Below are 20035 nucleotides of genomic sequence, written 5' to 3'. Positions count from 1 at the left end.
TGTGTTGCTACAATAGTGTGTAGCTGCAGTGGTATATATGTAGTGAAGTGTAGCTGCAGAGGTATAGATGTAGGAATGTCTAGCTGCAGTAGTGCATAGCTGCAGTGGCATGCATGTAGGAATGTCTTGCTGCAGTAGTGTGTAGCTGCAACAGTGTGTAGCTGCAGTAGAGTGAAGCTGCTGTGGTATGTACAGGATGTAGTAATGTTTTGCTAATAGGCTGATGGTCCGAAAACGGCGCGCAATGAGAAGGAAAAAAATGGACATTTCACAGAAATTATAGATTAAAACTAAACTAGACTGTTTTTAAAATGTGTAAAAGTAAAAAGTTTTTAAATAGTAAAAATAAGTAGTGAAGTTAAGTACTGATGCCTACTTAAGTACAGTAACGAAGTATTTGTACTTCATCACTTTCCTTCTCTGAGCTGCAGTGATTTATATGTAGTAATGTGTGGCTGCAGCGAAGTAGCTGTAATAATGTATAGCTGCAGTAGTGCATAGCTGCAATAGTGTGTAGTTGCAGTAGTATATACACACCTGTAGCTGCAGTAGTACATACACACCTGTAGCTGCAGTAGTACATACACACCTGTAACTGCAGTAGTACATACAAACCTGTAGCTGCAGTAGTTTGTAGCTGCAAAAGTGCACAGCTGCAGTAATGTAGCTGCAGTAGCCAGGACCCAGTGACCGAAAAGCTGTAATAGTTAAAGGTGCTGTAAGTGATACTGTCCTTACTGTCAGGATGCAAACTCTCAGACAGAAACTTAATAACAATGTCTTATGTCTCTCAAGGCGCTCCTGTCCGTTCACGACACAGTGGCACAAAAGAACTTTGACCCCGTGCTGCCTCCACTTCCTGATGACTTCGACGATGAGCTGGAGGAAGAGTCGGTCAAGATCGTTCGCCTGGTCAAGAACAAAGAGCCACTGGTGAGAAAATGAAAGAGGAGGACGGGGGAAAATAGAGAACAGAAATATTACTTATTGTAATTTTTTAATTCTATCTATCTATCTATCTATCTATCTATCTATCTATCTATCTATCTATCTATCTATCTATCTATCTATCTATCTATCTATCTATCTATCTAAAAAAAATAAATGCCTATGGACAATCTGCCTCCTTCCACCCTACACTCATTATTAAAATATGAATTTATTAATATTTATATTTAAAATTTATTGTATTAGCATTAATATTCTAATTAACAATTAATAAATACAACACAGAGGCTAAAGCTTTAAATGATTTAGTAAAATTAAAAAGACTCTAGAGTTGTAATAAATAGGCTGATTATTATACACATGATGAGCTCACGTGAACATTATTTATAGACTAATGTGGTATAGAATAAATCTGTTCTAAGATATTTCTTTATAAAAATTTTTGACAAAACTGTAATACATAATAGTAATCTGTTCTCTCTGTGTGTTTACGTGTGTGGGTCTTTCTGTCAGGGGGCTACCATTCGGCGTGACGAGTCCACAGGGGCTGTCATCGTAGCACGCATTATGAAAGGTGGAGCAGCTGACAGGAGCGGTAAGGGACACTTCAGTCACACTCAGTCACACTCATTCAGCTTATACATTTTGCAGCAGTTTTATAGGTTTTGGATTCTTCCGAGTGATTTTAGGTTTACTTTTATTCTCTTTGTTTTTTTCTTTTTGTAATGGTTCTAACATTTTGATTGCATTAATACTGTATTAAAGACCCTTTTTTCATTTATACACTAAAAGTTAGGATAGTAAACTATATATATATATATATATATATATATATATATATATATATATATATATATATATATAGTACAGACCAAAAGTTTGGACACACCTTCTCATTCAAAGAGTTTTCTTTATTTTCATGACTATGAAAATTGTAGAGTCACACTGAAGGCATCAAAACTATGAATTAACATGTGGAATTATATAAATAACAAAAAAATGTGAAACAACTGAAAAATGTCATATTGTAGGTTCTTCAAAGTAGCCACCTTTTGCTTAGATTACTGCTTTGCACACTCTTGGCATTCTCTTGATGCCTACTTTGAAGAACCTACAATATGACGTATTTTCAGTTCACTTTGTTTATGTATATAATTCCACATGTGTTAATTCATAGTTTTGATGCCTTCAGTGTGACTCTACAATTTTCATAGTCATGAAAATAAAGAAAACTCTTTGAATGAGAAGGTGTCCAAACTTTGGTCTGTACTATATATATATATATATATATATATATATATATATATATATATATATATATATATATATATATATATATACAGAGGTGGAAAGTAACGGAGTACAAATACTTTGTTACTGTACTTAAGTAGATTTTTCTGGTATCAGTACTTTACTCCACTATTTATTTTTCAGACAACTTTTTACTTTTACTCATTACATTTTTACACAAATATCTGTACTTTTTACTTCTTACATTTTCAAAACCGGCTCGTTACTTTAGTTTTAATACATTGATTTGGTGAAATATAAATTTTCTTTTCACTGCGCATTGATTTCAGCCGAACAACCGATTTCCTGTTACTGCACGTCTTTTTCAATCCGCTGGTGTATAAAGTCCTGACTCTCAATCTTAAAGAAGATAAGAATCAGCAGGCAGAAGGCAGTAAGAAGTTTGGGGTTAATGTGGATGAGACAGAGGGAGTCAGTGATGAGAACATGACTGAGAACAGACACATTCATGATCATCATAATCTTTTCTCTGATTGTGTGTCAGCATGGACACATTCATTCGGTAACAACATTTTTAATTAGTTTTGTATTTATATATATATATATATATATATATATATATATATATATATATATATATATATATATATATATATATATTTGGCTGTCAAAATTAAAATTATTGTAAACGGCACTAGATGTTATTAACGCTATTAATTCAGCTCGCATTTCTGTTTTTACCATTTTTATAAAAAGTAGAAATACATAAATAAATAACTAAATATAAAAGAGGTGAAATTAAAACCTCCAGCAAAACATACACTTATTCATGACGTCCCTTATTTACTTATATACAATAAATAAATAAACTCCATAAAAATAATTTTAATCAGTAAACTTTTGTTTTATTTTTGCACAAAGTGATGCAAAAGCAATGACAATGTTCTATCTATCTATCTATCTATCTATCTATCTATCTATCTATCTATCTATCTATCTATCTATCTATCTGTCTGTCTGTCTGTCTGTCTGTCTGTCTGTCTGTCTGTCTGTCTGTCTGTCCGTCTGTCAAATATTAATATGATGTGAGGTCCAGTTAACAGCTAAAAAGGGTAGAAGTAATAACTACTTTTTACTTAAGTACATGTCAGAGCCAAGACTTCTTTACTTTCACTTAAGTAAAAAGGTATAATCAGTACTTTAACTTTTACCCGAGTATTTTAAAACATGAGTATCTGTACTTCTACTTAAGTAATGGATGTGTGTACTTTTTATATATATATATATATATATATATATATATATATATATATATATATATATATATATATATATATATATATATATATATAAAATATTAGGCAGGTTGTACAGTAAGCTATATATAGATACACATAAATAAAATAGTAGTGCAGATGTATGTAAGGAATATGTTTAGAGAATGAGAGGTATAAAAATACAATATGTAATATGTACATTGTTTGTACAATTGTTCAGAAGTTACAGGATAGTAAGCAAGTATAGGATGCAAGATATACACTAAATAACTCATTGGCTAGTACTGAATTTTGCCTGTTCTTCATTTAAGGACCCATCATTGGACTGTACACCTCAGAAATAATGCCTCTATAATGAATGCACAATCAGTGCCACCCAGATGAGGATAGGTTTCTTTTGGGTCTGGTTCCTCATCTGGTTTCTTCCTCATACAACCCCATGAAGTTGGTTTTTTTTGCCACAGTTTTGCTCATTTAATGTAAACCTATTAGGAACAAACTTATAGGCACTGAACTTATACATTCCAACTTCCAACTATAACCTCGTTATTTCTGTAAAGCTGCTTCAGGACAATGCTGATTGTTAAAAGCACTATAAATAAAGCTGAATTAAATAATTGTGTTTCAGTCTCAGACTCAGACAGATGTTTACCCACACCTAAGTACACAATTTGCTGTAGCATAAAGCAGTGAACTGGGTTGGGGTTATAGATGCCAGTAGGACAGTTTTTTATTTGCATACTCATGAATATTCATAAAACTTTGCTTTATTTTTAAGGTCTGGACAAATAAGGAATATCCCTAAATCAATAGCATTAGTTTGTTTGGTCTAAACAAAAGCTATTTTTCAAGATATGTCTTTCCTAGGGGAATAAATTAATATATTCCTGATTATATATCCCAGATGGAAGAAGTAGGCAGTCTCTGATTGTAGGCAGTTTAATTACCTCTGTGAATATTGTTTTAAAGTTGATTCAGTTCAATTCGATTTTGGGTCTATTGCATTTTAGTATGTACATCTCTTTTCACTTGGTCAGCTTTTGAGATCTTTCGGTCTTAAATTTCACTTTTATGCAGATGTTACCCAGTTATACCTTCATACAAAACCTGCCGATAATACAGCCATTGGCTTTTTTTTTACCTCTGCGTATCTGAGATGAAAATATGGATGTCTCAAAATTTCCTCTGTCTAAATAGTGATAAGCGATAATGCTTATCGGTTCACACCATCAAACTAATAAAGCTGGATTTCAATCCTGACAATAATAAGGCTTTGTTTTGGAGTTTCAAAGCTTAAAAACTTGGGTGTGATTTTTGATACATTACCATTTAACATTTGTCTCCTATGTTCAAAATACAGTTAAAATCACATTTTTTTATCTCAGAAACATTGCAAGAATGTTATATGTTATTTTATATATGTTATATGTTATTTTTTTGGTTGCAGAAAAATGTATAAATTCTTTAGTTTTTTCACGCATCGATTACTGTAATGCTTTGTTTACAGGCATTTTCAAAATCTATGTTAAACAAATTACAGTTTGTCCAAAATTCAGTTTTTAGGATTCTGACTAAGACCAGGTCTGGTGAGCATACTTCTCCAGATTTGGAGTCATTATTTGGGCTCCCTGTCAGATTCTGGATAGATTTTAACATTCTAATGTTGACCTATAAGACCCAACATGGTATGGTACCCTATTATGTAACTCAACTTTTAACTGTCTACACTCCAAGGCCTGATCTCCACTCCTCTAATTCTGGTCTTTTAGTTGTTCCTCCTACCCGATTACACTCTATGGGTGATCAGGCTTTTTCCTCTAATCCACCAAAATTGTAGAATTCTCTCCCCACTGTGATTAGACAAGCCGAGTCTTTTACTGTTTTTAAATCAGCTCTTAAATCTCTCACCATTTTAGAATCGCTTTTATGTGATATTTTTATTTTGTGAGTTTTTTTGTGATGTTTATTCATATATTTTATTTATCTTATTATTATTTTTATTCTTAGTTTTATTATTACTATTATTTATTATTAAAACAATTTTTTCCTTCTATGCTTGGAAAGAGCATTTGAGATTACTTTTAAAGGTGCTATAATTATTCTATTATAATTATTATTATTGCTATAATAATACTAAGGATGTGATTATGTTTCTGCAGGTCTGGTGCATGTAGGTGATGAACTGAGGGAAGTGAACGGCGTCTCCGTAATGCACAAGAGGCCAGACGAGATCAGCCAGCTATTAGTATGGCATTTAGCATTACCATCATCATCATCATCATCATCATCATAAAATACATTAAATCTTTTAAATGATGCTAACAAGGAAAAATATTTATAGTCCATACTACACCTCAGAAGCTAAGTATGCTTATATTAGCATATGTTTCGTCTTGTAATCCAAAGATTTTGCCAACAAATGCAGGCAGAAAACAGATAATCTTACAGAGACTCAGTTTTAGTAAGAAGACAAATAATCAATTATGTTTTTTTCATGAAGCCAGTCAGTCAAAATTCATTGTTCTGTCGAATCGACTGTATATTTTGTTCTGAAAAGTCATAGTGTTTGTTTCTGTAAACTACACCAACGAAGTGCTAAGAACTAATCAGATTGCTGCAGCTGAGCCAGGAAGCTTGTGTCCAGAAAATTGTACATAATGCTATTAGATGCTTTCTATCTCATGGGTGCATGTTTTGTGCAGAGGTGATTTTGCGATGGGTTTAACAGTCAAAACTCATGAAATAGCACTTTAAATCTTGTTTAAACCAACCGAATGCATTAACATGAGTTGAGCATGTCATGAAATATGCTTACCTTGTGTGCATATCTATTTGTGTAAACATAATTTATAAGTCCATTGTACACTTTTCTGGCCTCAAGCTTATCCGTGCTGGTAAATTGGATGAAACTGACAAGGAAAGTCCACAAGGCTTTCACTAAATAAATGTAAAAGTATGCAAGTATTTAAAGCTGAAACTAAAGAGTTACCAATTAAGCAACGTGCCAACAGTATAAAACAACATCATGTATTATAACCAATACAGTAAACGACATGCTATCTAATTCCGCATTGTGCTTTTGAATTCAAATACATTTTATTTATATTGCACTTATAACAATGGACATTGCCCCAAAGCAGCTTTACAGAGTTAAACAAGAATTTTATCAGCAGAAATTTCTCCTTAATAAGCAAGCTGATATCGATAGTGGCAAGGCAACTCCATGAGACTTCATGAGGCAGAAATCTTAACTTAAAAAGTAACCCATCAATATTTTTGCGACACTGAATTTTCATTTATTACAGTTCCATCATTGCTCATTTTATCTCAGGCTCACTGATGGACATGTATCGAATGTATCTTGAAACTACTCTTGCAGAACAGTTTCTATTTAAAGTGGAACAGCAAGCAGATGGAACTTGTAAAGTCCCGAAATGAAGGCCATCAAAACAGCCTGTATTCAAAATAGCGTATTACTCAAATTACTTTTGCGATCAGAAACATTAGAAACATATCCAATTGTAGCAAACTGCTATTTTTTGCTATTTTTATAAAATTCTACACCATTAGTTCAGGATGCAGTTCAGCAAGAAACAGGATTAAAGATAGCTAGCTAGCTAGCTAGATAGATAGATATGCAGTTTTCATTGCATGCAATTCAGTGTACATGTACAACCGAATTTTCCTCACTGATGTCTCTGTCTTTTGACCAGTCTCAGTCTCAAGGCTCCATCACATTAAAGATCATTCCTGCTATTAAAGAGGGGGACAGGCTGAAAGAGAGCAAGGTGCGCAATCTATGTAGCTCCATTACACCATACTTAAAGAGGTTGCAGAATTTAAACTGTTTTTGTATGGGTTTGTTTTCTGTAGGTCTTTATGCGAGCGCTGTTTGACTATTTGCCTTTGGAGGACAAGGCTACGCCCTGTCAGGAGGCGGGGCTACCGTTTAAGCGCGGGGACATTCTGCAGGTCGTGAGTCAGGATGACGGCACCTGGTGGCAGGCAAAGATAGTCGGGGACAGCAATCTGCGAGCAGGACTCATTCCCTCTAAACAGTTCCAGGAGAGGTGATGGATGAGCTAATACGGCGTCACTGAAGTCACAATTGTCGGTATATTTAATGTTTGTATTTAAATTCTGTGTCAATGTTACATTGCTGTTCTTTGCTTTTAGGCGTTTGGTCTACAGACATAAAATGGGCACTTTACCTAATTCTAAATTACACAAACAGACTGCATGTGAGTACTTTCTTTAGTTCTTCTTTATACACAGCATTTATTTACATACATGTACTGTATATGCACTGTGTATTGTTGGGGTTGCACAAAAGAAAAAGTTGGGACGCTGTGCAAAATGTAAATAAAAACAGAATGCATTGATAAACCTATATTTTATTTACAATAAGACAGAAAAAATATCACATTTAAACTGACTTAGTCCTACATGTGTTTAATACAGGATTCTATCTGCTCAGTTCTGGGTGTCCTTTGTTGTATTTTTATTTTCATGATGCACCAATTGTTTTCAAATGGTAAAAAATGGGCTAGACTACAGGCAGGCCAGTTCAGCACCTGGACTCTGATATGTTTTCTATGTACTATTGTGAATTATTGCATTCTGGATTTATTTACATTTTACACAGTGTTCCAACTTTTTTTGGAATTGGGGTTGTATATATACACAGGTGCATCTCAATAAATATTTTAAAATATTCTAATTTATTGAGATGCACCTGTATTATATATATATATATATATATATATATATATATATATATATATATATATATATATATATATATATATATACAGTATTACAGTAGAACCCTAGTGTACAAGATCAATTCATTCCTGAAAATGTGTTCCCATATGCTTGTACTCGCATAGTCATTTTCCCAAAAGGATGAATGTAAAAGCAATGAATCACCAGGTTCATGCTTTTCTACAATTTCTTTATTTATTTCAAGTTCTTTTAACTTCTTTCCAGTTCTATTGCTACACTTCTTGGGACCCATGCTGCAAAATTTATAGTAAAATAAAACAAAAACGCTATAAAAACAGACAAAAAGCACAATATCCGCACAAGAGAACGACGAGAACGCACTCAGAACAAGGCCTATGAAGCGACTTAGCATAAAGCGTGGGGACGGAGGTGACGAGCGACGAGCAGAATACGTGACTGGAACCAAACGCATCAAAAGAAAATGCTCGTCTTCCTGAAATATGCTCGTACTCCTACAAAGATTTTTACTAGTAAAACCACTCGTATACTGATATTCTCATAATAAAAGGCACTCGTACGCAGGGGTTCAACTGTGTCTGTCTGTCTGTCTGTCTGTCTGTCTGTCTGTCTGTCTGTCTGTCTATCTATCTATCTATCTATCTATCTATCTATCTATCTATCTATCTATCTATCTATCTATCTATCTATCTATCTAATCTTTTCTCACACCCCAAAAACCAGCAGCACTAAATATGTAATAGATTTTATTTTTCTTTTACTCTGGCTTACACTAGTTGACCAGGGATGTGACAAAGGTAGGTAGAATGCAAGACACACACACACACACACACACACACACACACACACACACACACACCCCAACGCACCAGACGTCATCCCTGTCTGTTCTCTCCTCCTTTCTATATGTTTCTACACCTTTTATTTATCAGAATCAGGTTTATTGGCCAAGCGTGTTGACACACACAAGGAATTTGGTTCCAGCTGTTAGTGAGTCTCAAATTACAGACATTAATAACACTATACATTCAGCTTGGACTATACAAGACAAAACAGACAATGTGAGACAATCTAGACAGTATAAGTATTAAATACGGATACAGATTATACGACAGATCAGTGATGTACATAAAGTGTGAGAAACTGCAATAAACAAACAAACAAATAAATGTAAAATGTAAAATATATATTTCAAATATTTGAAAATTGCTGATTTAAAGAACATCGTACATTTAGATCGAGTATGTTATAACCTATATATATGTTCTACCGCATGAAACTTTGATTATTTTTCTTGTTACTGAATGTGGATCTAGTGCGAACTCAAATTATTGTAACCAGAGAGCAGGTCAATATTTAGGAAAACTCACATTCGGTTGTTTGAAGACAAAATAATGTAAAATATTTTGAAAAACATTTTTCCTATTGATCACAGTCTCAAAGTTTTTTTTTTAGTGGCCAATCGTGATGTTCTCACCTACAACTTTAAAAACATTTAAAATCGAACCCGGGAAAGTGTATTAAGCATAAACAAAAAATCATACACTATATGGAAAAAAGCATTGAAAAACCTGAATTTTCCAGACATATGTGTTTTTTTTTCCAAACATGTTCCCACACAATTGAAAGCACACAATTGGATTGGAGGTCTTTGGATATAGGTGCCATAAAAACTTCCTTTCACTTGAACTAGCAGACTCAAACCTGTGACCTGTAAACAAAGCCTCCATGAAGATATGGTGTACATGGGTTGTGGAAGATCTCCTGCCATAGAGCTTTGACCTCAACCCTATTGAACAGCTTTGGAATGAATTGGAACCCTGATTGCACCTCAGGCCTCCTCACCTCACCTTCGTCAGTACCCGACTTAACTAACACACTTGAGCGCAGATCTCCACAAGCACACTCTAAAATCTAGTGGAACATTTTCCCAGAAGAGTGGAGGTTTTAATAACAGCCAATGGAGACTAAATGTAGAATCGTAAGCAATAAATCTCTAAACCTGTAACTAATCCTTCTTCATATCAACACTATAATCACCATGATCTGTGTTAATATATGCACCACATACACATCTGTTTACTGTGATGCTGCATATTCATGATGCCTGCCTGCCTGCCAGTGTGTGTGTGTGTGTGTGTGTGTGTGTGTGTGTGTGTGTGTGTGTGTGAGCTTATGTGTGTCTGTGTGTATGTGTATGCTGTCTATCCTGCTGCTCCAGAATTTCCATCCATGCGGTCTCCTCTGCTCTCCTCTGCTCTCCTCTCCTCTCCTCTCCTCTCCTCTCCTCTCCTCTCCTCTCCTCTCCTCTCCTCTCCTCTCCTCTCCTCTCCTCTCCTCTCCTCTTTTCTCCTCTCCTCCTTCCTGTGTTCTTCCTGAGCTCACTCCCTCTTTCCCTGCTCGCTTTCCCTACAGAGGACTGTGACTGTGAGGGCTATTTCAATGGACACTACATAGGTGAGAGCCTGCATGCCTTCCTCAGTGCCTCACACACACACACACACACACACACACACACACACACACACACACACACACACTTTTCTGCTCATCTCTTAAGGACGTAGCAGCAGGTTGAAACCTTTTGAAGCAAGCAGATTGAAAAACAGTGACTTTCAGTGTGCAATAAACAATATGAGCTTGTTGCTGAGGATGAGACGGGTTTTCGTCCCGTTTTCGAGCTCGAGCTCGAGAGAGACAGAAAGCGTTCACATTCTCAATGGCTGTCAAATTAGACTTCATTATGCACAGGGTGCTAAAATGCTTCCTAATGCAATCCTCACACACACACAGAGGTGTGAGGCGAAGTGTGAGGCGAAGTGTCAGGCGAAGTGTGAGGCGAAGTGTGAGTAGTTGTTGAGCTTTTTTTGCCATTTTCACTGCTCTGTGTAGTCGTTCTGAGGAGAGGAAAAATTATTCATTTATTAAGACGTGATTTAGTGGAAGATTTCGCTTTAAAAGCGTGGAAAACATTTTCAACTGCAAAAATTTGGATTGGTATCTATCTATCTATCTATCTATCTATCTATCTATCTATCTATCTATCTATCTATCTATCTATCTATCTATCTATCTGTCTATCTATCTATCTATCTATCTGTCTGTCTGTCTCTTTCTGTCTGTCTGTCTATCTATCTATCTATCTATCTGTCTGTCTGTCTGTCTGTCTGTCTCTTTCTATCTGTCTGTCTGTCTGTCTGTCTGTCTGTCTGTCTGTCTGTCTGTCTGTCTGTCTGTCTGTCTCTATCTATCTATCTATCTATCTATCTATCTATCTTAGGGCTGTCAAAATAAACACGTTAATAACAGGTTAACACAAATGAATTTTAATTTAATGCAGTGCTCATTTCTGCTTTTTATTAAAAAAATATAAAAAAGTTTTAACCTCTAACGCTGCAAATAATTATCAACGCCGTCCTTTTTAATAAATAAACTCCACCGAAAAATTTGCAATCATTAACCATTTGTTTTAATGATGCAACAAGTCTCAAAACAAGGCAATTAAAACCGTCCGTGTGGAAACACAGCAAAAATTCAGTTTGGTGTCCTGATGATTTACGTCATTTAAAACACCATCATTACTTTAAAACATTTACGAGCTGACCTGTCTTCTGAAAATGTAAACAGGCGTGTCTGTTTGAGCAAGAAAAGAGAAGTAATTAGAACCTGGTATATGTTTTTTTTTCCCATGTGTCTAATAGACATGAACAAGTTTTTTGAAAAACATCTATGAATTTTAAAACATGTCTTGTGTCATGCTCTTTGTGTTCACTAATAATAAACATTATTTGCATAACGCATCAATATTTGTCCATGCCCATGTTGATTAGAGTATTAAAAACTTAAAAAAGTTGTAATTTAAGGTGCATTTAAAACAGATAGAAATGTGCGATTATGTGATGATTAAATATTTTAATATATATTTTATATATACATTATATAATGAATTTATATATAGTTGGAATCCATAATGGGAAAACAAAGATACAGACATACAAACAGGCCCTTCTATATGTTACATAAAAAAATTACATCATTTTAATAATGTACTCTCCCAAGGTCAAGTTCACACCATATTTCCTCACGTCTGGGCGAAATCACACAGCCGAAGCGAATGCATTTAGCGCCCTCTTGTGGTAGAAAGCTATGGTGCAAGATCAAGTCTATTTATTGAATCCTTTTGTGAATTTAGATTCAATAATAATAATTTTTCTTTTCTCTTTTTTTATCACATCATAAAAAGGAAATATCTTCTCAATATGCAGAAATCCTACGAGTACAAAAAGAAATTGAGTAATAACCATTAAAACATTAATAGTAATAATTACTAGATATTTTCTTAATTTATTCTAGGAATTAAATGTATAATATGTATAATAATTATAATAATAACAGCTAAGATATTGAAGTTTGGGGGAAAAAAAATTTTGGTTTGTCTCAAATTGAAAATTTAAGCTCCTCACCTTTTCTCTTCCGAGTCCTTTCCCCCTCCTTTCTCCATCCTCCTGCCTCTCTTTGCCTTGGCTCATGACCTTTACCCCTGAACCCTCACTGCCCAAGCTGTTGGCCTGCAATCAGCTGCCTGGCCTGACTGGCTGCTTTATACAGCATTGCTCGAAAGTATGTTCAATGGCTGATACACTCTGCCCTTTACAACTGACCTGAGTTCAGAGTTACAAAAGCTAAAGATTAAACAAGGTGATTTGGGGGGAAGGAAAAAAATATAAAAAAAATCCGCCCTCATGTTCTGTTCAAGAAGTTGTATTTTAACATTCTCATGGATTTTTGCGACATCGAACAAACCGCTCATTAATAGCATTAAGCTAATAGCTAGCGTGGCATGTGCGTTTCCGGTTAGCATTGTGTTCTTCAATTATCTGTAACTCGTATAACGAGTTGTTTTTGATGTTGTTGTTTTGGTCCTAATTCAGAAATTAAAATCTGGATGCAATTAAAAAATCGAATCAAATGGAATTGTTTTATTTTAATGTTTATATGTGGCTTAATTAATCTTGAAATGGAACCCTTAAGGCAATTCATATTCATCTTCATTATGCACTGTACGGACAAAAGTATCGGGACACCAGACTTTTCCAGCCTTATGTGTTGAAGGAACACAGTTGTATAATGACTTTGGATGCACCACCATGAAATAATTCACTTGGAGTAGAAGTTCTTGAGTGGCCTGCTATAGATCTCAACCCTACTGAACACCTTTGGGATGAATTGAAACTCCACAAGCACATCCAAATCTCCACAAGCACATCCAAAAATCTGGTGCAACATCTTCTCATAAGAGTGGAGGTTAATATAACAGCAAATGGGGACTAAGTGTGGTAGGGGATGTTCAAAAATGACATGGTCAGGTGTCCACAAACTTTTGTCCCTATAGTGTAAATATAACATATGTTATTATGACTTGAACAGATTATCAGGGTACCTGTTGAAGGCTTGTGTGTAATTTGAGAAGCATTAAAAAGCTTATGTCGGATAAAAAGACCTGACTCAGGGTTTGTAGTTTGAGGGGCAGCGAGTGTCCAGTGCGCGAGTGTTTAGTGGTCTAATACACTTTGTAGTCTCTTCAAAGTGTAAAGCGATGGTGCCCTCCTGTGGCCAGGTGTTTTCCTGGGACTTTTATACAGGTACAGTCCCTGTTCATTTCACCCAGGTGCCCTATGAACCCTTTTACACCATCACACTCAGTTACTGTGTGCTAACGAACAGCAGCTTGCACTCAGGCTCTTCTCAGATACTGTGCATTTAACGATTTCCATTGATATAAGGAATGCCTAAAATAACAACATGAACATTTCTTCAAAAAATACATTGCAGTTTAATGAGGTCTATTGGAAGTTGTTGATTGATGGCGTCCTCTGATGTTTTTTGAACTTTGTCCTTTTTTGACCTTCTCTCAGCTGGTTTACGAAGAAGTTTCCGTCTGAGCCGTAAGGATCGCCAGAGCTCGTCCGAGGACGCCGACGTATCCGACCCTGCTGAGCCTGAGCTTCTCACCTATGAGGAAGTGACTCGATACCAACAGCGGCCTAATGAGAGACCTCGGCTAGTGGTGCTCATCGGTAAGAGCCAACCCTATCTAATCTATCTATCTATCTATCTATCTATCTATCTATCTATCTATCTATCTATCTATCTATCTATCTATCTATCTACTGTGTCTGTCTGTCTGTCTGTCTATCTGTCTGTCTGTCTGTCTATCTACAGTGCCTCTGAAAAGGTTTTTCTTGTTTTTTGAGAGACACATACATGTTCCTTTTCTTTATATGCAACAAAGTAGGTCATTTAATGGTATAAATATTTACTTTGACCAAACAAATATATATATGTACAGATGTTAAACTTAATTTTCAGTGAAAAATCCTGCCTTTGCATGACAAAGTTCGTTTCTCCAAACATTCAGCTGAAATATCAAAGGTGTTCTTCACTAGTTGGAGATTTCTTTCTAACCATGCGATCCAGTTGATCCCAGAGCATTTCATTAGGATTAGGTGCAGTGACTGGCCAGGATATTCCATGATAGATAACACTCCAGATGACTTTTTAGCTCTCTAAATAACATTTACAAAGCTTGTCGAATCCAATGAGCCACAGTCCAGGTAGAATTGCATGGCGTTGAAGTAAACAGTGGTAGCCGTATTGGTTCAGTATTTCTTTCACCTGGAATATGTCTTTAAAACAGCCCCAAACCAATAAGCTTTTACCTCCATGTTTGACAGTCGTGACCTGAATCCTATTGAGAAGCTGTGGCACCTTAAAAAGGCGGTTCGTGCTTGAAAACCCTCTAATGTGGCTGAATTACAACAATTCTGCATAGACGAATGGACCAAAATTCCTCCACAGTGCTGTAACAGACTCATTGCAAGTTATCGCAAACTCTTGATTGCAGTTGTTGCTGCTAAGGGTGGCCCAACCAGTTATTAGGTTAAGGGGGCAAACACTTTTTCACACAGGACCATGTAGTTTTGGATTTTGTTTTCCCTCAATAATAAAAACCTTAATTTAAAAACCGGCATGTTGCGTTTACTTGTGTTCTCTTTTACTAATATTTAAATTAGTTTGATGATCTAAAACATTTAAGTGTAACAAACATAAAAAAAATAGGAAATTAGGAAACACTTTTTCACACCACTCTATATATACCGTATTTTCTGGACTATAAGCGCAACATATTTCACCAGTTACACCGTGTAACAGACACTGTCTTTTGTTAAAGCCTGTGTAAAGTTCATTAGTTTCAGTGTTCCTGCGGCTTATAGACAGGTCCGGCTTATTTATGTTCAAAATAAAAATCTTTGTAAAATTCAGTGGGTGCGGCTTATATATGGGTGCGCTTTATAGTCTGGAAATTACGGTATAATGGTTGAAAGTGATAAAGAGCAGATTCACAGCACACATGCAAAATCACCTGATAAGTGCTTTCTAAACTTGTTGTCTATATCTAATTTTATTAGATAAAATGCCTATTATGATATATAATGTTACAGGATACTGCAGGGAAATAAGTTGGATATTCTGCTAAATAAAAACTCCAGAAAACTGATTGAGAATCTTTATACTGCATTTGCAAAGATTTTGCACTTTAAGTTTGTAGTAATTTTTCTTTTACTTTCACTAAAACAACCCAACAACAAAAAAAACCTTTTGGATTCTTATTTGTTTTGCAGTGAACTTAAGTTTTATGTAAATCTGCAGCTTGAGATGTTGAAAAAAAGTGGAATTTGGTGTGTAGCGTTGGCGTGTTTGTGTCCTCAGGGTCTCTCGGAGCACGAATTAATGAGCTGAAGCAGAAAGTAATAGCAGAAAACCCCCATCGCTATGCTGTGGCTGTACCCCGTGAGTTCCTTTACATCGTCTCTCACACACACACACACACACACACACACACACTCACACTCCATATAGTGCTTATTGTACTTATTCACAGTATTTACCATAATAAATATACATTTTTGTGCAAGTTCACAAATGTATTACTGTTGATTCCATTTATAAAAGACTCAGTGAGAAAATATTAAAAACAATTTGCTGCCCCATTTTGTAAAATAAATGAATGTATAATCTGTGCCCTTATGGGTTTCATGTGCGTTTGCTTTCATTTCTTTTTAGTTTTGAAAATGAAAAACAAATGATATATTAACTACATTTAATTAATTGTTTTACTCAAAAATATATATTTTTTCACAGAAGCCTTATTTATAGATTCTTTCCCTCTTTAGTTTTTTAGGTTTGTGTTTAACTTGGATGTAAAATATCCAATATTTCAAATATTTGACACACGTCCTCTCATTACAATGTCATATTTGGGACAAAATCTGCAAAACAACCTCACACTCCTTCACCCCACCACCACCAAGGGCTACTAGATCATCTGAAATTTTGTAATATGCAGTTCTGGTTTATATCTTATTATTTCTCTTTTGCGCAAATGGCTCTCGAATGGACCACCAAATAAAATTCCTTTTTATCTCCAGGTCCCGGATGCTAAATTGGAGAACATTGTGTACTTTAGGGCAGTGATTATATAAGGTGGTATCAAAAGGTTTTCGAGACTAGTTTTGTAACACGGCTGCTCACACAGTCACAGGGAGCACCGACCTTCATAAGTCAGTGTGCCAAAAGACATTGTCCAGTGTACATCGGCAGCTGCGAAAGGAGAGGTGGGCAGAGATGGGAATTTTTCTGGTATCAGTACTTTACTTCACTATTTACTTTTTAGACAAGTTTTTACTTTTACTTATAAATTTATACACAAATATATGTACTTACATTTTCAAAACAGGTTAGTTACTTTAGTTTTAATCTATTTGATAAAATGTCAGTTTTTTCTCTTCTTGCTGCGTGCTGTTTTCAGCCCATCAACCTGATTCTTGTCCTTTCCTGGTTCTCTCACACCAAAAACGTAGGCTTGTTCACGAAGATCACAGTGAGCAAACAGAAAACAACAAGTCGTGGGGGTAACGTGGATGAGACAGAAGGAGTCAGTGATGTAAACATGACTGAGAACAGAGACCTTACTGAACACCTGATCATCATCATCATCTTTTCTCTACTTGTGTTCTATATGGTGAATGTTCAGCCTGGATACATTTATTAGGTAACACATAATAATTAAAGCTGTTAAAACTAATGCGTTAATTAACGCATTTTATTAACGCGCGCATTTCATTTTGAACATTTTTATAAAAAATATAAATACATATAAGAGGGGTGAAATTAAAATCTTTAACATGACACGTTTGTTTACGACGTCCTTTCTTTACTCAGATATATATATATATATATATATATATATATATATATATATATATATATATATATATATATATAGAGAGAGAGAGAGAGAGAGAGAGAGAGAGAGAGAGAGAGAGAAATGTATTCCACCGATAATTTATTTTTAATCAATAAACTTTTGTTTTACTGATGCGCCAAGTCTCAAATCAGCACTAAAATCCGCGATGATGCACACAATTAACCCTCTGGGGGTCATGCCTTATATTGATTAGAATATTTATACTTGAAAATTATTAATTTAAGGTACATTTAGAACAGATAAAAATCTATGATTAAGGTTTAATGTTGAGGTAACTCATGACAAGCCAATAATCGCGATAAAATATTTTGAATCGATTGACAGCCCTAATATTAATTTGAAGTAGCGTCCAGTTACCAGCATTGCGCTAAAACAGGAAGTAGTAATGGCTACTTTTTACTTTACATGTCAGAGCCTAAACATCTTCACTTTATCTTGAGTAAAGAAGTGTATCCAGTACAACTTTTACCTGAATATTTTAAAACATGAGTATCTGCACTTCTACTTAAGTTAAGGATGTGTATACTTTTGCCACCTATGGTTATCACGTCTGAGATTTCATCATGGACAGCAAGTTAGGACAAGTTTAAACGACAACAGTGCACCCAGTCACTGAGCTCAAACTCTGAGTTTCTCAGAAACAACACAATCTCATTTCCGCACCCACCCTAAGGTCCCGAAGATGAAGATCGAGCTCAAAGGTCACTGTTTTGACACTGCGAATCGCAGAAGGTCCTTGACACACTTTGAAAAGAAGACTTCCAGGACATATTCCAGAAGGAATGCTAGGATCGCTGCATTGCTGTTCTGGTCTTGAAATGTTTTGATACCACCTTGTATTTTGGTTTGTGAGATATTGATAACTATAATTGTGTGTGATTAAAGAAATGGAGAAAATGACCAAAATAAGTCATTTTCTCTTTTTGTGTGCCGTTTCCACCTTTTTTTTTTGCTCTGTTTATTAAATAAAAAAAAAAACGCATTGTAAATCACATTTGATTTTAAAAATATTTCTGCAAATCAAAAATGAAATAAACGCAAAGTAAATTTTTATAACGTTTTTCTTTGCAGTTTCCGCAGGGGGTATGCAATTTTTTTTGGACCTCACCATATGTTTTATATCGTCTATATAGATGTTATATATGTTATTGCACACTTATGATAGTGTATGAAACAAACAGGCTAAAGTATTAAATTAATTTAATTAATTAATAAAGGATCAATATCCTCTAAATGATTTAAAAGTCATGAACCTGCACAGTGTGTCATATTATAATCCTTTTGTAATGCAAAGTAGACCTGATATATAGATAAGTTTAAGCTGTGATTTGAGTGTTTGAGAGTTTTTTCTTTACTTTTTTTCAAGACACAACACGAGGCAGAAAGAGCCATGAGAAGGAGGGGGTCGAGTACCACTTTGTCTCCAAGCAGGCGTTCGAAGCTGATGCACAAAACAAGAAGTAAGTGCTTCTTTACCTGCTCTGATTAATCTGAGTAAAAGCACGTGTCGAAAACATCCGAGGCAGGACGTTTGTGAGGAATGGCTCACAATAAACAACGATTTTGGTGGAAAGTTACATTTAGTTGTAAACCTATTCCGGATTTAAAGTGCAGCAATTTTCACCAGACATATGAAGAGGGAAGAAATAGGACACCACGATCCAGGGTATTGTCAGAGAGATGGTTTATTGTGCTCGCAGAGATGTTCTGATTCAATAAATAAGCCAAAATATACCTCCATCGCATGATCATAAAAAGTAAATGATGGTGTACTATTTGCCATCTCAGGGAGTTTCTTGCATCAGCTATCACTGGTTTACTCATTAGGGATAAACTTATTAATATTAAAGATTAGGCTTCTTAAAGCGATGGGTGAAGACCTACCTCTTTCCGAAACACTTAAACTAGCACTTTTTCCATCGTTTGTTTTGTCTTTGTTTATATTGAAAAGAAAAATGTGATATAATTCCTTTCAACAGAGTTTAAGCTGATAGTATCTTAAGTTTGTAAACTTGCGAACCAGTATTGATTTCTTCATTGATAGAGACTCAAATCGTTTTTCTACGTCGCTCTGAATAAGGACGCCTGCTAATTGGCGCAAATTTAAACGCATTACGGGATAAACGTATAAATTTAATAGGTATTTAACAATCATATTGATAAATATTATTAAACAAAACACTTCTATGTTGTTTTTTGTTTTGATTTAGTCATATTTTTTAAGCATGTTGGACAAATCACCCAGTTTTGAATCTGTAGTAAGAAAGAAATTCACACTTGTTACCTTCTTCCCACATAGCAAAATTGGTTTGACCCAGTATTGGGACACACAACCCACTTTCACTTAGCCCAATGAATCGCTACAGCACTGAATTACGGTACATAACTGAACCAGGTCTGGTTGCCAGAACTCGGGCCACATATCTCAGCCAAATGTATGACTATAGCTGGCCCTATTCTGGTCCTATGTAGGGCCTAACAAGTTGGT

At 35.2% G+C, this 20035-nt stretch overlaps 1 protein-coding gene across 9 annotated transcripts in view; it reads left to right on the top strand.

Moving 5' to 3' along the window:
• Positions 1-20035, top strand: part of mpp3a (MAGUK p55 scaffold protein 3a) — a 35726-nt gene that overhangs the window by 11458 nt on the left and 4233 nt on the right. The window contains exons 6-17 of one of the 9 annotated variants that reach the window (XM_046866460.1): positions 796-933; positions 1462-1543; positions 5636-5721; positions 7190-7264; positions 7350-7546; positions 7653-7717; positions 8996-9016; positions 10635-10676; positions 13796-13861; positions 14135-14296; positions 15990-16070; positions 18914-19007. In XM_046866460.1, coding sequence (XP_046722416.1) covers positions 796-933; positions 1462-1543; positions 5636-5721; positions 7190-7264; positions 7350-7546; positions 7653-7717; positions 8996-9016; positions 10635-10676; positions 13796-13861; positions 14135-14296; positions 15990-16070; positions 18914-19007 — 1109 coding nt within the window. Of the gene's footprint in view, positions 1-795; positions 934-1461; positions 1544-5635; positions 5722-7189; positions 7265-7349; positions 7547-7652; positions 7718-8962; positions 9017-10634; positions 10677-13795; positions 13862-14134; positions 14297-15989; positions 16071-18913; positions 19008-20035 lie in introns of all 9 variants that reach the window. The other 8 variants (XM_046866459.1, XM_046866462.1, XM_046866465.1 and 5 more) reach the window with 8 other exon arrangements.

Source organism: Silurus meridionalis, chromosome 14, assembly GCF_014805685.1.
Source record: "Silurus meridionalis isolate SWU-2019-XX chromosome 14, ASM1480568v1, whole genome shotgun sequence".
Lineage (NCBI taxonomy): Eukaryota > Metazoa > Chordata > Actinopteri > Siluriformes > Siluridae > Silurus > Silurus meridionalis.
This window is presented reverse-complemented; position numbering and strand designations above follow the sequence as displayed.